We start from the raw sequence: 17198 nt of genomic DNA on the forward strand, positions 1-17198 counted from the left end.
TATATGTAATACTAATCACATATATCTTCATATGTATATTTATACATATTACATATATGTCTATATATATTTACACATATATTTATATGTATTCACACATATATTTGTATATTTACCCATATATTTGTGTATATATTTATATATATTCACATATATATGTCTATATATATTTACACATATATATTATGCACGAACCATTTGAGAACCGTTTGAGAAAAGAACATTTGAGAATCATTTTAACCGAGAAAATCAGACCCAATGAAGCAGAGAAATAAAAAGGGACGGAACTGCCAAATGTATGGAAATTCTTGTGCTGTACTTTTACAACTCTTATCTAGAGTATTTGGAGATGAGAAAACGTGGGTTATTATTTTTTAAGATGTTACGACTGTGCAGCCTGCCCCTCACACCCGTGGCAAGAGAGGGTGAAGAATGCCAAGGGACAAAGACGATCCCGCCCTCCACAGGGGCGTCTAACACCAATGATACATAAAGAGCAATAGAATAGGGATAAAAAGAAACTAAAAGATTTTAACAGTGGAAGGAATAAAAGATAACTTGTACTAATTTTTTAGAAAAATATGATCTACGTAATCTCAAAACAAGGGTTAAATCTATCACACCCAAAATATAACCCAAAATGTAACAGGGTCATTGCAAGTTAATTCCTGGGACGAATCTGATGATAACACTCTGTTCCTTTACTAACACACTTTTTTTCAGCCGCATCAAGGAAGGGCTAGGAAAGGAAATTAGAACTAGGCCTCACCAATCACAGCAGGATCAGAGGTGACACAAAGTCCTAGAAATTGACCTTAAAATACTTCCAGTAAAATTGTGGGCTTGTGGGTCCCCTGGCCATACAAGCATACCCACCGAACCCTTCCTTGGGTCTGATTTCAACCCAGAGCACAGAAGCCCTGCCACTGGTATGTGTTCATTCTGAGCGGCCTAATTCGACTTCATTCTGCTTGGGCTTCAGTCCAACTGGCAGATGTCCTTGTAGAAGCTTGATCTCAGACACTTTCCCTTTCTAATTTTTTGGCACCATTGCCTCTACTGCATGGGATATCATCTCTGAAACTTTATCTTGGGTTCCCCAGGTTTGGCTTGATTTTTGTTGCTTCGGTTTTCTCTTAAATCTTCCTGCCCCAAAGAGGTTCATGTGAAATACTAAATCATTGATTAATTCCTAGGAATTAGCCAATGACTTGCCTGCAAATTTCCAACTATTCCTTGCCTTCTCCCTACCTCCCTCCAAAATGAGTAGCCTCAGAAGCAAAAATGCAAACACAAGGTAATCTTTGTGAACGCTGTACAAATGCACCATTTTCTCTTACAGGTTGGCCTTTATAGAATGAAATGCCAGAGCTTTGATATTTATTATCTGAAATAGGTTTAACATTTGGAGAAATGTGTTCAAACACATAACCTTGGAAAGAAAAGCAAGCTGATGGAACAGAGAACAGGGGTAGGCAGAAAACAATTTTGCTGTGGAGAGGCAGTTAGAAAATTGAGTCCTTTTGAGCATAAAGAGCTCTTAGGTGAGGTAAAAGTAAAATACAAATCAATTTTCAACTCTTCATGAGGGCCACTAGATATCAATTTTAAATATACATGACCACAATATCAATAATGACGAAATCTTATGTTTTATTTAATACTTTGGCCAGACCAGCCCCTTTGAAGGGGTCACTAGTTTAGGAAAGAAGAACAACAAACCATCATTCACTTTCCTGCAGGTTCATCTTTTCTTAATTATTTCTATTGGTCCTGCTTTACTCTTTCTGCAAACTAAGGGGTGGGGGGTTTCTATATTCGATCAGCAATGTCTGGTTCTTATCCAAATATTCCACCTAATAAGGATGTAAGTTCTCATGGACTGGACAACCACTCTGCAACATTCCTGAGAATTGAATAATATAATAATCTTGAAAGTCAGCAGAGTGGATTATCCACTTTTTTTTTTTTTTCTGGACATGAACTTGTGACCTTAACAGTAGCACTGCAAAAAAAAAAAGCAAATGTGCTAAGCACTTTGCCAGAGTAACCTTCCATGTAGACTTTTCATCTTAAATACACACGACTGAAAACAACTACAATTTTTGGAAAATTATGTACAAACCCAATACTTCTTTTGATTACATATAAATACAAATTAGCTATTTTTCCTAAAAAGTGGTTATAATAGTAAATAAATACAAAATAAATCTGACCATTATACTTCATGTGCTGGGGTTGAACCCATATAAAATGTACAACTAAATACATTTTAAAATCTTTAAGGAATAATTCTCTGATTAAAATATTTGTTTTCCCAACTTCTTTTCGTAGATATAAATATATTTTCAAAATAGCTGTTTTTTTTTTCTCCATTCCATTCCATAAATAAAGTCTTCATTGGGAAATATTAAAGTGTCAACTTGATTTTTTTTTTTTTGCTTTTTTCTAAAATATATATATATATATATTTATTTTATTTTATTTTATTTTATTTTGCTGTGCTAACGACACCCACAACCCTCGACAACCATGTCCTGATAGTTCTTTAATACCACCTTTTCATTCTCGTCAAGGTACAGCATGGAGATGGCACTGAGTTCTGTTGGGACACAGCACGCCTTGGGAATCTTAGAGTTAACTGAGTTGACCAGCGTCTGGACGATGGCGTGGTTTGTGGAGTTCAGGTGATCAGCCAGGGGGAAAGGGCACTCCCCGTGGCAGTAAAAGGCATGATACCCCGGGGGGGCGACGATCCAGTCATTCCACCCCACGTCACTGAAGTCCACGTACAAAGGGTGTCTCTTACAACTGGACTTGAGGCGTTTCCGCTGTTTGTGTTTTGCCTGACGCTTTTCTCTTTGGTGGAGAGGGTGTCCTTTCCCATCGTGGCCAAAAGTGACCAGCAAAGGCCTTCTCTGTGACCAGCTGTGCTTGTCTTGGTGCAAAGACCTGCTAATCCGCACGTGCCTCTTGGAGACCCCGTGGCTGTCCTCTGGGTGGGCCACCTCCACCACAAACCCGTGGTTGGCGAGCCCCTGCGCTGTCCACCTCATCACGGCAGGGGTGACATCAAAGCTCTCCCACCTGCTGGCATTCTGAGTCACCAACCTGGTGTCCAGAAGTCTGGTCACAGGGAACTTGGAGTTGGCTGTGGCAGGTTTTATAATTTCATAAATATTAATTCGGTGATGGAAACTGCTATTGTTTTCCAAAGTTTCCTGCATCTGTTCCCGAAAGACCTGAAGTTCTGCTGAGGTGATAAACTCCTCAGTGGGGATAGAAGTTAAATTAAAGAAGAATCTACGGGTTGTTTTTCCACTTATTTCTGGCAATTCTTCCAAAGATTCTAATTTAATGGAAAAAAGTAGAAAAAAGGAAAAATCATTCAGTAAGGCAAGTATGACAATTTGATTGTATATAAGGATTTATATACATCACTTCAGGGTTTGATTTAACACATGTAAAAATCTGCAGCCAGAAAGTTAAAATTTGCCCTTTAGATAAAGAAATGATCCTCCCTTTTCTATACATTTATGTCAATATACACACCATGAAACAAAATTTCACAATTCACTGTTACGTGTTTAATCTAATACGTGAATACTGCTTCCAGGTGGCTATAATGATGGGGGAAATGGTGAAGCATTTCTTTGGAATTCACAGACTTTAGGGCAAAAAAAAAAAAAAGTCAGCACTATAGTTAATAGAGGTCTAATGAGTGAGGATTTGAGGAAATTATTGCATTTCTTAAAAAGAAAAAGGCTTTAATGTCAATCCCTTAAGCAGTATTCTAAAACATTACTCTGCAATTTAGATGATTTACAAATCTCGATATACAGATTTCAGTTTCCTAATTAAAGACTCTGAAACTCAACATCAACGATGACATTTTGCAAAGTACACCCTACTATTTTACTCAAAAGTCCAGAGACAAAGGCATTTACAGGGATCTACTTCTTTGGAAACGTAAGGGTGGTACTAGGACACTGTAGTAATTAAGGCTGGATGATTTCAAGAGAAATAACTTCCCAACTTTGTCTCTTCTCTCACCTCTTTATGACCTCAAAAGCAAAATCTCATTGCAGATGCTTTTGGGAAAAAAAAAATAATTCTCTTCTGTTTGTAATTCCTTTATCTTTAAAAAAAAATAAACCATATTAAAATTATACACCTACCCAATAATAGGCTACAGGATACAGATAAATCTCTCCCAAATTTATAAAAATCTACAGAAATGTCATTATTGACATTCATGATGTAAGGGATAATCTAATTACAGAATAATCATTTTATATCTATTATCATTATTTTAAAATAGTCATTCAAGTGAGCTATTCATAAAAGTTCTTCCTGATTTAAAATTCCAGAATTTCAATTTTAAGGAGTACTGCTTGTCAAGCAAACAATAAAATATAACATAGCACCTTGAATGTATAGTCTGCAAATCATCAAAGGTGCACATTATTATTAAATTGATAGTAAACAGCACTAGAATTTGGGATATTTGGGTTTACTTTCTTCTAGCTTTATCACATCCTGTTATTTCACTGTCAACAAATTTTACCTGCTTCATTCAGGATCCAACCTGAGTGCTAACAAAATCTATTTGGCCCTGCCATCACCATAAGAGGAAACCATATTTTCATTAATTTTCTGGTTGTATTTCTCCTGAACCAAACGGCTATTCATTGTTCACAAAATTTAGACATTTTAGCAAAGGATAATCACTTCAGATCGCTCACTCAAAGATTCTACCTGTGTAAACCTTCATCATCAAAGCAACAGTCATCACTGCAAGCTAAGGTCAACAGGGGTGGTTTATACCAAATTATGGAGGAATGCTTTAATGGGACGTTTCTCAAACTTCAACCTCTGTGCAAAACACCTATAGGACACCTTAACTGTTCAAATGCAGATTCTGATTCAGTGGGTAAGTCTGGGGTAGGGCCTGAGATGCAGCATTTCTAGCAGCTCCGAGGTGAGGTAATGCTGGAAGCTGGTGAACTGCCCTTCGAGGCTAAAGGTTTTAAAGAACGTTTTTCACATGCAAGTATAAATTGCCAGGAACTTTTTTTTTTTTTTGCGGTACGCGGGCCTCTCACTGTTGTGGCCTCTCCCGTTGCGGAGCACAGACTCCGGACGCGCAGGCTCAGTGGCCATGGCTCACGGGCCCAGCCGCTCCGCGGCATGTGGGATCTTCCCGGACCGGGGCACGAACCCGTGTCCCCTGCATGGGCAGGCAGACTCTCAACCACTGCGCCACCAGGGAAGTCCCAGGAACATATTTTAAAGTGCCTTTTTGTTAAATAATATAGAAATGAATAGAAGAACCATTAGCGTTGGCCAAGGAGTAAGACTTGAGGCCAGGGGTGAGCAGCCAGACTCAGAACAGAAAGATCTAAATCGCCTCTCCTTGGACAGGGAGACCATCAGGCCAAGAAGGGAGTCCCCCACTGTCCCCTCAAGCCTGCTAACCGGTACCCGTACGGATACCTTTGGGGAGCCGCTCTAAACCCCGCTGCTGGCTAATGGTACTTCTGGCCAGGCACTATTTTTAAAATAATCCTCCCACCAATCAACCAGAGCTCTCCTCTGTGGCTCCGACAAGTATCAAGGGTTGTGTTTAGCCCCTTCTTTCCTTTCCTCCCTGCAATTCAGGAGCCCTCTGATGTTTTCCCTGAAGGCATTCTTTCAGCAGAGAAGCCACCAGCTACCAGAGAAAAGAAGAGTGACCTAAAAATCTGCACACCCATCAGACGCAATGACACAAAGCCAAGGCCTGGACCCGGGCAACTGACTTCGCTGCTCCCGGCACACCTAAAAGCGCTTTCTCTTCTTTTAAGGAGAGGAAGGAACAGCACATTATCCAGGGCCTTTGGGGAACAGCTGTATTAACAAAGGTGCCCAGAGAAATCATACACACACACACACACACACACACACACACACACACAGACACACACACACAGACACACACACACAGACACACACAGACACACACAGCCAGGAGGAGGATGAAGGAACAATCTCCCAGGTAAGCACGAGAGACAAGTAAATGAAGTAAAGAGGATGGGTATAAAAGGGGCATTAAATAGAACAATAACCCTCCAAAAGACTAATATGAGACTGAATTATACAAAACTACCACCATTCAACTGGATTTAACCTATAAAAAAGCAGTTTCATGTGCTTCAAAATCTCATTGGAGGTAAGTGGCCAAAAGGATAATCACTTAGCAAAGGAAAAAATTACACTATTAAACATTAACAAGTAATGTGAAGATCCCTCTCCAACTGTGCAGTTTCATCTCAGTCAGCCTAATCCCTGAAGGACCACTATCCCTCCTTAATACAAAGGCCTCCATGACAAGATCCCTGACTGCAGACTCTGGTCACAGAGATAAGTCAGAAAGTCATAGGAACCCCCAAACCCAGGAAAACAACTGACCAAGGTTAGGGCACCTACTACCCTCTCCTTTGATCTTCAAGGGAACATGAAATTTTTCTAGAAGGCAGAAAAAAATCTGAACGTTTTGAAATGAAGTAAAGAATCTGCAAATCACCACAACAAGCCTAGGGATTCTGAAAATATGGAGTATTTACCTAAGTAGGTAATGTATGCTTTTCTGGAGGTATATACAATTATTAATTCTCTGTAAATAACCCTTATTGAATAAGCTGCACTTGCCAAGGGATCTGAGGATTCCAGCCTATCTTAGACATGGGTTCTTGAACCTCTAAGTTCTTATCCAAATAGATGGAGCTATGGCTACAAAAATGTGGGAAAGTAAAGAAAAATAAGGCAACAATGACATTTGACCTCTCCTCCAAAAAGTGAAGTTCTAACTTAATCATCTACGCTGTCAATTATTCACCTACATTCAAAAAGACAAGATTGAATTCCCTCAGCTAGCCTAGGTCCACTTTGGCCTCCTCTTCCCTAGACCAGGGGAGAATAGGACATAAAGAAACAAGTCATCACGATAATGACAGCAGGTGTGCTGAATGGTTGTTTGTGCCAGGTCTGGCACTAAGAACTTTATATGAATTACCTTATGACAAATCAGTTAGAGAGGAACTGTTACTGGCTCCATTTTGTAAATGAAATAGTTGGAGCTCAGAGAGGTTATGTGATTTTCCTAAGGTCACAGAGCTAGTAAACTAAGAACATAGCTATGAACTTGAGTCTACTGCAGCTCCCAAGTTTCTGGCCACTAGACGGCACCATCTAACATAGGGGAGGAGTCAAAAACTCAAGCAAAAGTCAAAACCATTAGAGGCAGATTTATATTTAACACAGTGATAACGGTAGGGCATGTTCTGTCCCAGTTAAAGGGATAGAAATGGTGGAAGAAGCAGACAGAACAGAAAAGTAAAGCAGAAAGGTAAAGTGGCAGGGGCCACTGGGACATACAGATCTTGTGTGGAACCACTGATATTTTGTGACTGCCTGTTTGTCCTACAGTATGATGAGGACAAGTTTTGATGGGTTTTAGCAAAAAGTGAGTTGTCATTACATTTTGAGAATTTTGCAACACTCTTTAGACAAAAAATGTCCATTAAGAAAACAACAATAAAAACCTGGGAATGTTCTAGTAAATCAGTAAGGTTGGAAATCACTGCCCTGAAATAAAATGAAAGTAGTGGAGAATAATAAATAAAATTTTCCAAAATATAAAATAATGGTTAGAGAATTGATGTATCAAGGAGAAAAACAACGATAAAATACAAAAGGTTAAAATGAATCAGTTAAAAAAACAAAGACAACAAAGGAGATGGCAGCTAAAAGAAAGAGCATGGTCGTTGTCACCAACCCTGATTTGGCCTCTACCCACTCTCTTAGCTCCAACACCTTTGGAATGATCCAGGGCCCTCTTATTGTTGCTTATTTGGTGAAACACACAAAGGGAAAGTCTTAAAAAGACAAAATAGCTCAATGAGGAGGGATCAAGGGGGAACAGAGAGGAACCACTAAAAACGAGGCAAAATGGAAAACATAAGTGCAAGAACTATCTCTGGGCACCAAAGCCTCAATCTCTATGAGCATTTCCAAATAGAATGCCTGTTCTACCTAAAGGGGGCCTTTCACAATCACAATGAAATACCTGGGGACACTAGGGAAGCACCCCAAGTGAGCACTGGTTTGGGGGGGTGTATGTGTCCAAATCCTTTGGTTGCACTGGGAATTTGTGATACCAGTGCTCCATCAAAGAGCAGTGGTTGTTTCTTGAACTTTCCTTTTAAATGAATATTTTCAAGAAAATTACATTTGTGGGAACGGGGTTAATCTCTATTTCAAAGCTTCAGTCATAGAGGCAAATAATTCAGTTATTTTGGGCAAAAAGAGAACTGTGTCCTTCAGAGTCTGGAGAGCGAGCGCGTGGTCCTTCCATATTCCAATCTGACAGGAAAGAATGAAGATTTTTTGCAAGGCCAATCAAGTCAACCAATTTCAATGTGTTTTTAACTACAAGCAAAACACAAAACACTGTTTCCAGTTGAAGAAGTGATTTTTCTATCCTCAGTGGCAGTTCCGAAGCACTTTTTAACAACTTTGAAAAAAGAAAAATTTTCCAGCGCTTGGGCTCTCCCGAATAAAAGCCACTGGAGAAAGGACTAGACAAAGCTTAATAGGAGAAATGACAACTGATAATTTCTGTGTCAGATCACCTATGATGTAGACCCATTATCTTCACACATCGGTTGAAAGAATGCCATCATGATACTTCTTGTCTTGTATTTCGCCAAATCACCCAGATCCCACCCGCAAATAAAACCAACAGGTAATTCTCGTAATCAGGTCCTTTACCAAAAAAACATCCACAAAGGCTCTAGGAACCAAATTCTGCTCTTAAACCTGCAGCCTTAATCACATGGTTTATTAAAAGATTTTTTAGTGCCATGCATGGATGTTTTATAAACAAGAATATTTACAAAAACCAAATTCTGGTTTACGTAAAAATGAAACGGTCTTCAAAAAAGGGCAATTTGTAGCCTAATGATTATATGCTAGTCTTAAGAAGAAAAGGAATGGGTTTGTTGAAATTTGGGGCAAACATTACATAGCTTTTTTTTTATTATCTAATTTCATAAAGATCTGAAGTTATTATTGCAACTTGATTTTAAGCAAGTTGGTAACTTCTGCACTATTTGGTGCATAACATTTACACGTTTAAAGACATAAATTCTGACTTATAAACTCAAGCAGGCTCTTTAAGTTAAAATTATACACTCCAATAAGTTCTAGACTGTTTAGTTTTGGTCGAGCCACTTCCAGAGGAAGGAGAAATATGCAGACTTCACTGATGGAATCCTCATGCAACTGAACGTTTTTAGGTGTCAAATGCCTTAAATGATCTATCTTCCTTTAAAGTTCTAAGAGACACACACAGTGCCTTCTTGGCCTTAAAAATAAAGTTCAGAATGGTTTCCATGCTATATCTCCAGGAGAGGTGGCTGAAATAGCAATTCTTATTACTTTTCTATCCAGAGAAACAATTCTAATCAGCAGCAGCTGGGAATGATGAGCTGGATCTATAATCTCCCCAAGGTGGTGATGACAGAATGTACAGGAACAAGAACATTTCTGCATGACAACAGACAACTTCTGCTTTCAGTGGATGAATCCTGAAGGAGTAAAATGAGATCTTATTTCCTTTCAAATATGATTTCTGCTAGCAGACAGCACCTCACTTAGAAATGTGCTGAAAAATGAATTGATTTTTCAATTCATGTCCCCTTCACTATGTATAGCTGCCTTGATGAAGTCCCTTTTGTTATGTGACCGGCCTTTAGGACCCCTTCCCACTATTGACTGTTCTCACAAGTATAAGTTCTCCTTCACACTGGCAGAAAATGCCTGGCTGTGACACTACTGATTTGTTTATATCAGAGGGTAGATTTCCACTTGAAATTGACCACCTCAGCAAGGCAAGGCAAGAAAACCAGAACAATATCCCAGTTCCCTGATATCCTACAAGTGGCTGCTCTGTGATATACATCTTTGGACCATTCTCTAGAACTTGAACGAACCTGAGCTCATTTAGAATGTGTTAAGCCAAAGGAGCATTTAAAAGTCTAGAAAAAGAATTGAAGTGGAAAATATTTTTGACCAATTGCCCTAAGAACTTGGGTACAACAGATCTCACTAGCTGCTCTAAGACATTTCAAATCCACTAAATGCCTTTCTGATGAAACAAGTATAAACATCCTACCTTAAAAGAACCACATCCAGTATCATAAAAGAAAAAAAAAAACCCACATTTCAGTGCACATGAAGGAAAACAGGCAGTTGCTGCAAAAGCTTTTATCTGAAGGCTAGCCTTGTCTCTACTCCGGAGTTCATCTCAGATTTAAGCACAAGACAAGAAAGTCTTTGTGGAAACAATAAGATTGATTGTGGAATTGATCTCCCACGAGGATTAGATAGGGATTTGAAATCTTCCAAACCAGGTCCAGATCTACTGTAAATTAGAAAGACATTGGAGTCCTGGGCTTTGATTTTTCAATACTATCTCTGAAAATTCTGCCCTTGGCTCTGTCATGCTTGAAACCCCGGCTTAAGCAAGAGAAGCAGATTTATAGAGCAAAGGCTTCCAAACAGACCTAAAGAGATCCCAATCTGCCCCCCTCCTCATTCTTCTACTATGGAATTCTTGCACGTTTAGCTGACTAGGGGCAAGCCTTTTGCCCTCATCTTCCCCATCACTTGATTTCTCTCCAGTTCCTGGAGGAGGAGTCGCTCTTCTGGCTGCAAGCCAGGAAAAGGGTGCAGATTTACCAAAGGGGAATCCCTGGCTCTCCCGCCACACAGGCAGTGAGTGAATGTCAGGTTCGTAAAGGTTCTTACAGAGGCAAACATGGAAACGTCTGCAGCGCCCCGGCCAAGCTGCCCTTCCAGGGACGCCTGCTGTCTGCCCACTGTGGGGCGCTTGGATGGACGACTCCCCGCCCCCGTCTCCGCCCCCGCGCCCCGGCTCCAAGCCTCACCTTCGTGGTGGAAGCTGCGCACGGTGTTGGCGAGGCTGGCTGCCCTCTCCAGCCGGTGGTCCGGGGCGGGCGCGCCAGGCTGGCCCGAGTGCCGGCGGTACAGGTCCAGCATGTAGGGGGGCACCACGGCACCCCTGCTGGGGGTGGGTCTCTGCTTCAGGCCGAACATGCTAAGCAACCGCAACTCGAACTCACTCAGGACGTCGTCCGAGGGCTGGGACGAAGACCGGCCAGCAGACACCGCGAACTTCCTCCGGCCCAGCTCGGGAATGAGGCCGGCCGCAACGCCCAGGAGGACCTGGGGAAGCAGCAACGCTAGAAGACAGCGGGTCCCGGCCACCATGGTCGACCTGAGGACAGGGCCGACGTGAGTCACGGAGTTCTCCGCCCAGCCCTCCCCCCTTCCGCCCCCGCGGTCCCGGCTCCCGCTCGGTCCCCTTGCTTCCTCCTCCAGGGTGCCCACCCGGCTGACAACACTCGCGGAGACACTTCAGAGGAGCTGAAGCTCAAACGTTTAGGAGAATGGAAGACCCTTAGTTCCTGAGCCAGATGGATTTCACCCTCCCATTCCATTCTCAATCCGTCTGACAAAATTTGACCCCCACCCCCCACCCCGCGTCAGTGACTGTCACCTTTTCTTTCTGTGACACGCTGACAGCCTGTGCAGGGAACCTGGGGAAACCACCGTTTGGTCTCACACCCCTCCGTCCCCTAAACTAACCCAATCACACAGCGCTCGCTGGCATATAAACACAAATGGTGCATGTGACTTCCTTAGAGGCACTGTATAGAACTTCCTGATACACACACACGGTCTATAACTTCCAGAGCCAGTAAACTCAGGGGCACAACTTCCGAAGTCACTTGCAACCTGTGGCCCACGTCTCTAACCTCAGAGGTGTCAGGGCAGGCCACTCCATCCCCGAACCCCCTCCCCCCAATGCAGTCAAGATACGCAGGTATCTTCATAGGATTACGTAGATGGCTAATATCTATTAATTCCCGTGTCAGCACAAGGTGGCACGAGAGAACTGCCCCCTCGCATTCCTGGAAACAAACAGGGAGAATCCCAACTTCTAATATTTTCCCAAATGGGACGCAGCTCTGAGTACAGAGCGCAGGTCTCCCGGAGAAACTTGAAAAAGTCAGAAGGGATCGCCACGGCAAGGTGTACAGGTTGGCAGCTAACGGGTGAAATCCAGGGGCCACCCTCTCCAAGGGATTTCTTTGCCTTAAAAATAAAATCATCTAAGTGTTAACAGCCCTAATAAAATGCCGAAAAGAAGGGAGGGAGGAGGGGCGGAAAAGTGCGAGCCGGGAGTGCAAAGCCGACGGTCGCCCGGCGGCGGTAGGATGGGGGCATCCCCGCAGGAGCTCGGCTGCACGTGGACCTGCTCTGTTTACGTCCGGCCCAACCTGGCCCCGGGAGGGGCTCATCCGCCGGGGCCCCACGCCCACCCACAGCCCCGGCCTCGGCCCACGTTGTCTACCTTTAGGAGACCGCAGACCGTCTAAGAAGCACGCGGGGACACGTCCATTGAAAGAGCCTCCACATGGAAAAAGCTCTGGCTGAAGGACCTGGCGCAGGGACCGGGTTCCCTTCCTTCGCCTCCTCCTTCTCCTCCCGGGTGCCGGCCGGGCAGTCTCTCTCCGCACGCAGGGAAAGGCGTCTCGGGTCGGGCCCAGCGGTGGAGTGGAGGGGCGGCGGGGTTCGCAGGCGGCGAGGCTGGGTCCGCTGGGGCAGAGGCACCGGCGCGAAGTGGGGAGCGCAAGTTACTCTCCCTGCAAGTTCAAGAAGTCTCCAGCCAAGTGCTGACACACAACAACAGCGAGCAGGGGGAGGAGTGCGGAGCAGGGAAGGGAAGGGAGAAAGGAAAAGCTGGTGCTGTCGTCGTCCTTAGGAACCAGAGCCCGCGGGACGCGTGGCCCCGCGGGGGGCTGGCTCCGGGACTGTGGGGGCGAGGGTCGGGCGCTCGGCGCTAGCTCTGCCGGGGCCCATGGCTCGGGCCAGCCATCCTGGGAGACGCCGGGTCCGGGGAAGGGCGCAGCGGCGATCTTGGTGCCGGGCGAGTTGCCCCCCCGCATCACTCTGCCTTCCTCCAGTGCACCCCCATTAGCGCTAGCCAGTTGAAACCACCGCGGCTCCGGCGCTCCGGCGTCCTCGGGCGCATTCTCCAGAGAGTCGAGCCGAGTTTCGGGCTGCCGAAGCGGGTGGCTGCGCTCTCCCCTCGCTCTCCTCGCCCCCGGGCCAAGCCGCTGTGCCCTTTGTGGCCAGCCTGGGGTACGATCACACCTCGGCCGGCACGTCCCAGGCCCCCGAGCAACGGCGGGAGGTGATCGGCATCGCGGCGCTCGGGCTCGGCTCCCGGCTCCCCGGCGCTCTGCACGCCGGTCTTAGGCTCCGGCTTGGCCCGGGCAGCCGAGGCCACGGCGCAGCGGCGCGCACGGCCGGGTGCTCCAACCCGCGCAGGGTCTGCGGGCGCGGGTGCCTCGGAGCCCGCAGTAATCCGCAAGGCGCTAGCGCCTAGGTCGTCCGTGTGGGCGGCGGAGCCTGTGGCGGCTGATGTCCGGCGGCGGCTGCCAATCCCCGGCCGGGTGTGGGAAGCAGAGCGGCGGGCGCAGCGCGAGCCGGGCGCAGCGCGGCGCGGCGGGGCGAGGACTCCGGCGGCGACGGCGGCGGCGGCGGCGCCGTGGCGCGGCGCTCGCGGCTTTTAAAGGGGACGCCGCCCGCCGTCTCCCTCCCGGCCGAGGCCGAACACCTCCCCCTCGGTGGCGCGGCTCGCCGGGGATCCCCGAGCGGGCGGGAGCAGCGAGCAGGGGTGTGGACGGCGCGCCGGGACAGCCGCGGCGGGGTGGGGCCGAGGGCGGGGACTCGCGGCCGCAGAGGGGGCGCTCGCGCCTTCAGCCCCTGCCCTCAGAGGGGAGATCCGTGGGAGCGGCGGCCCCTGGCTGGGGCTCCGGGAGCGAAATCCCGGACGAATGCTGGGTCGGGCCTTATTTCCCCTCCCGGCCCGTTATTCAACTTTCAGTTTGAAGATGTTCAATAATAGTCGATTAAAAGAAGAACTCAACCAAGTTACAAGGCATCTTGGCATAGGCTTGGGGTACACACTTCTGTGTTTCCCCGGGGTGGGAGGAGAATTAAAACAAAACTAGAGATTGGACATTGGGTGTTACTTAAACTTTAACACAGAGAGATGTATTCATTTACATATGTAAATGTATTTATATAAATGTGCACTATTACTCCAATAAGTATATATGTAATACACAAATATTCATATATGTAAATATGTACTAACGAAACCACACATTTCTGTAAACTTATGTCTATGTGAAATGGATGTCCTGCTATACGTGACATGTGCATTGTGGACTCTGTTTACGTCCACGTGTGTGTGTGTGTGTGTGTGTGTGTTTGTGTGTGTGTGTGAGAGAGAGAGAGAGAGAGAGAGAAGAGAGGATGAGAGGGATTTTATTTCTTCTTACGGTAGCAATCACTTCATACCTTGTGATATTTATCTTGCCCAGCTCAGAGGCAACTCAGAGGAAGGTAAAATAACGCACAGTGTGAGCCAAGCAGACAGGACAATTCTGGTCTGAGACCTTAGAACCTTCTGCCCCACCCACTTACACCAGGCCCCAGCAGCTGATCTGTGACATGTGGTCAAGTGACTTGTCTTCCTCAGCTGAGAGAGTCCCCAAATCTGCTGCACCACAAATTTCAAGGCTAAGGCTTTCAATCCTTTCCAGGATTCCAGGACCCCCCATGCACAGCTCAACAAGTTTACCCAAAGGGAGAAAAGTTTTGGAAAAGACCAGATGGGCAAAATCAAGTTCTCTTGCACAGACCCTTCAGCCTGCAGAGCAGAAAGAGAAAAGCCTGAAGCAGGAACTCATAACAATCTATTATCCATGTGTATTATTTTTTCAGTCGGAAAGCTAAAATAATTCTAGGTTCCGCTCACGTAAATCGGATTAGTAACTCACAGAGGGGAATTAGGCACTCGCTGTTTCTGCAAGTATAAAGGTCAAATAAGGTATTTATGAGGAAGACTGCCTACTAGGAAAATAAATGGGGGGGGGGGGAAATGAGGGACAAAATATTCAGGAACATGGTACTATTTTTCCCTGAAAATGCACTATGGAAGCTGTTTGCCACTCTGAATCATTGGACACCAAACAAGTTGGCAAGAGAACATGTTCTCTTCACAGACACTTTAAGTCAGAAAGTGTTTATTGTGCTTCTGAAACAATTTCCTTCCCTATCAAGTTTAATTGAGGAGTTAACAATAGTTTCTGTCATCAGTGAGATTTAAAAAACAAAACAAAACTTATATGAAACCTAAATCAGTGTGTAGCTTTTAAAGAGGAGGAGAAAGCTGACAGCTATTGAATGTGCCTCAAGTAAGGATGAAAAATAAATCTTTGGTGTTGACATCAAGGATGTCTCACAGCTGCAGGCTTTCATAACTTGGGAGCCTTGTCAGTCTGTGAAATAATCTTTGATCATCAAGAATCGGAGGGAAAGTTGGCACTTCTGGACACTCTATCCCATTTCAGTGTTGCCCATCACAGAACCTCTTGTGTGTGATATGTGATTACCCAGGGGCTGCTGAATGCCCTGCCCAAGCATAACTTCCTAAATGTTGGCCCTATTTCTCTTAAGATCCAGGCTCTCTGGCTGTTTTTTAGAGATGGCTGCCCTCTTGTGGTGGAAATGAGTTTGAACGCTTGGGAGAAAGAAGTCAATAAAGAAAGAAGTAAATATGTAAGTAAATAAATAATCTGAAAAGACTGATTTGGGGTGCGAAGTACAGGATGATCGAACCTACCCATTTTCTAGGCATTAGGAGTAGTTTGAAACAATAAATTTAAATGGAGATGACCTCTTTTTATTCTCTTTGTGCACAGCTACCTTCCCACCTGCAACTCAGAATGCAGGGTTATTACTTTGAGGTGACAGTGTCTATTTCCCTTGAAAATATCACTTGCTGCTAGCCATGGTCCATGCTACCTTCTTCAAAGGTTTATTGCAAGTTTTTCAGCCCATAAGGTGAGAGTCATTCTTTCTGGGTGTATCAAATTTAGTGTATGTGCCAGATGTGGGGAGTGGTGAAAGTTGGGGTCAAGGGTCATTTGGGGAAGGTGATGGTAGCTGAAAATTCAGCTCCCTCAAAGGGGACACACAAGTTATGTAAAAAAGCAAAGCCGGGCTTCCCTGGTGGTGCAGTGGTTGAGAGTCCGCCTGCCGATGCAGGGGACACGGGTTCATGTCCCGGTCCGGGAGAGATCCCACATGCCGCGGAGCGGCTGGGCCCATGAGCCATGGCCACTGAGCCTGCGCGTCCGGAGTCTGTGCTCCGCAACGGGAGAGGCCACAACAGTGAGAGGCCCACGTACCGCAAAAAAAAAAAAAAAAAAAAAAAAAGCAAAGCCTACCAGGTTAGGATTCTATATAAAGGAGGTTGCTGCTATTCCCTTCCAGTCACTTATTGCCAGTTTTTCAAGAGATACCAGAAATCGCATTTGATTGAATGTGGACATGACCTGGGATGAAATTAAGTGCTTGAACAGTCATACTTTGGCAACTTTTCCTTTAGCAGTTCAGCCCAGATGATGTTTAATTTTATTGCATCCTGCAGCTATTAGCATTCACCATTGTTCTTTCAGACCTACCATTATGCAAATTAACATTAAAATAATGACTCTCATATATTGTAAAGGTCACAGCAGGCATGAAATGATCCATCTACCTTGTAATTGTTATTCCACTGAAACCTACAACAACTCCTCAGGGAAACCTCTAGGCTTGTTAGCATACCTGTCACCTTGTAACTAGTGTGACACTTAACAGCAATTCCACTTACTTCACCTGGATGAAGTTCTTTCACAGGAACCAAGAGCCACAGCAAAGAGCAGCATGTGATCAATCAAACTTTTAACTTTTACCTATGTGATGTATAATTAGATGTGGTGGAAGGATGGGTGGGGTAAAGTGACTTATTTGCCAACTAGTAGGCCTAGTATTCTGAGTCTGGGTTATTCCTTTCAGGCAAATACTGACTACTCCTTAAAAATTTAGAGACAATAAACTTTATGCATTTAACTAGATTGTATTGTATTGTAGGATACGCATAGTAGGTGCTCTATACACATGTTGCTTATGGCCCAAGACATAGTTGGGTGACTTACATTTTAATTCTG

The 17198-nt window shown here is 44.8% G+C and overlaps 1 protein-coding gene across 1 annotated transcript; it reads right to left on the reverse strand.

The window, feature by feature from the left end:
- Positions 1 to 1343: 1343 nt before the first annotated feature.
- Positions 1344 to 13716, reverse strand: BMP2 (bone morphogenetic protein 2). Its single transcript, XM_019941442.3, has 3 exons — positions 12482 to 13716; positions 10992 to 11341; positions 1344 to 3349 (listed from the first exon to the last, which is right to left on the reverse strand). The coding sequence occupies exons 2-3, from the start codon at positions 11332 to 11334 to the stop codon at positions 2505 to 2507; spliced, it is 1188 nt and encodes a 395-aa protein (XP_019797001.1). The 5' UTR covers positions 11335 to 11341; positions 12482 to 13716; the 3' UTR covers positions 1344 to 2504.
- Between the last annotated feature and the right edge of the window lie 3482 nt (positions 13717 to 17198).

The sequence above is a fragment of the Tursiops truncatus genome, chromosome 15 (assembly GCF_011762595.2).
Source record: "Tursiops truncatus isolate mTurTru1 chromosome 15, mTurTru1.mat.Y, whole genome shotgun sequence".
NCBI lineage: Eukaryota > Metazoa > Chordata > Mammalia > Artiodactyla > Delphinidae > Tursiops > Tursiops truncatus.

Coding starts and splice junctions, on each gene's coding strand:
- BMP2 (XM_019941442.3), bottom strand. CDS start 11,334: ATGGTGGCCGGGACCCGCTGTCTTCTAGCGTTGCTGCTTCCCCAGGTC. Junction 3,350..10,991: donor GCGCAGCTTCCACCACGAAG/GTGAGGCTTGGA, acceptor CCATTAAATTAG/AATCTTTGGAAGAATTGCCA.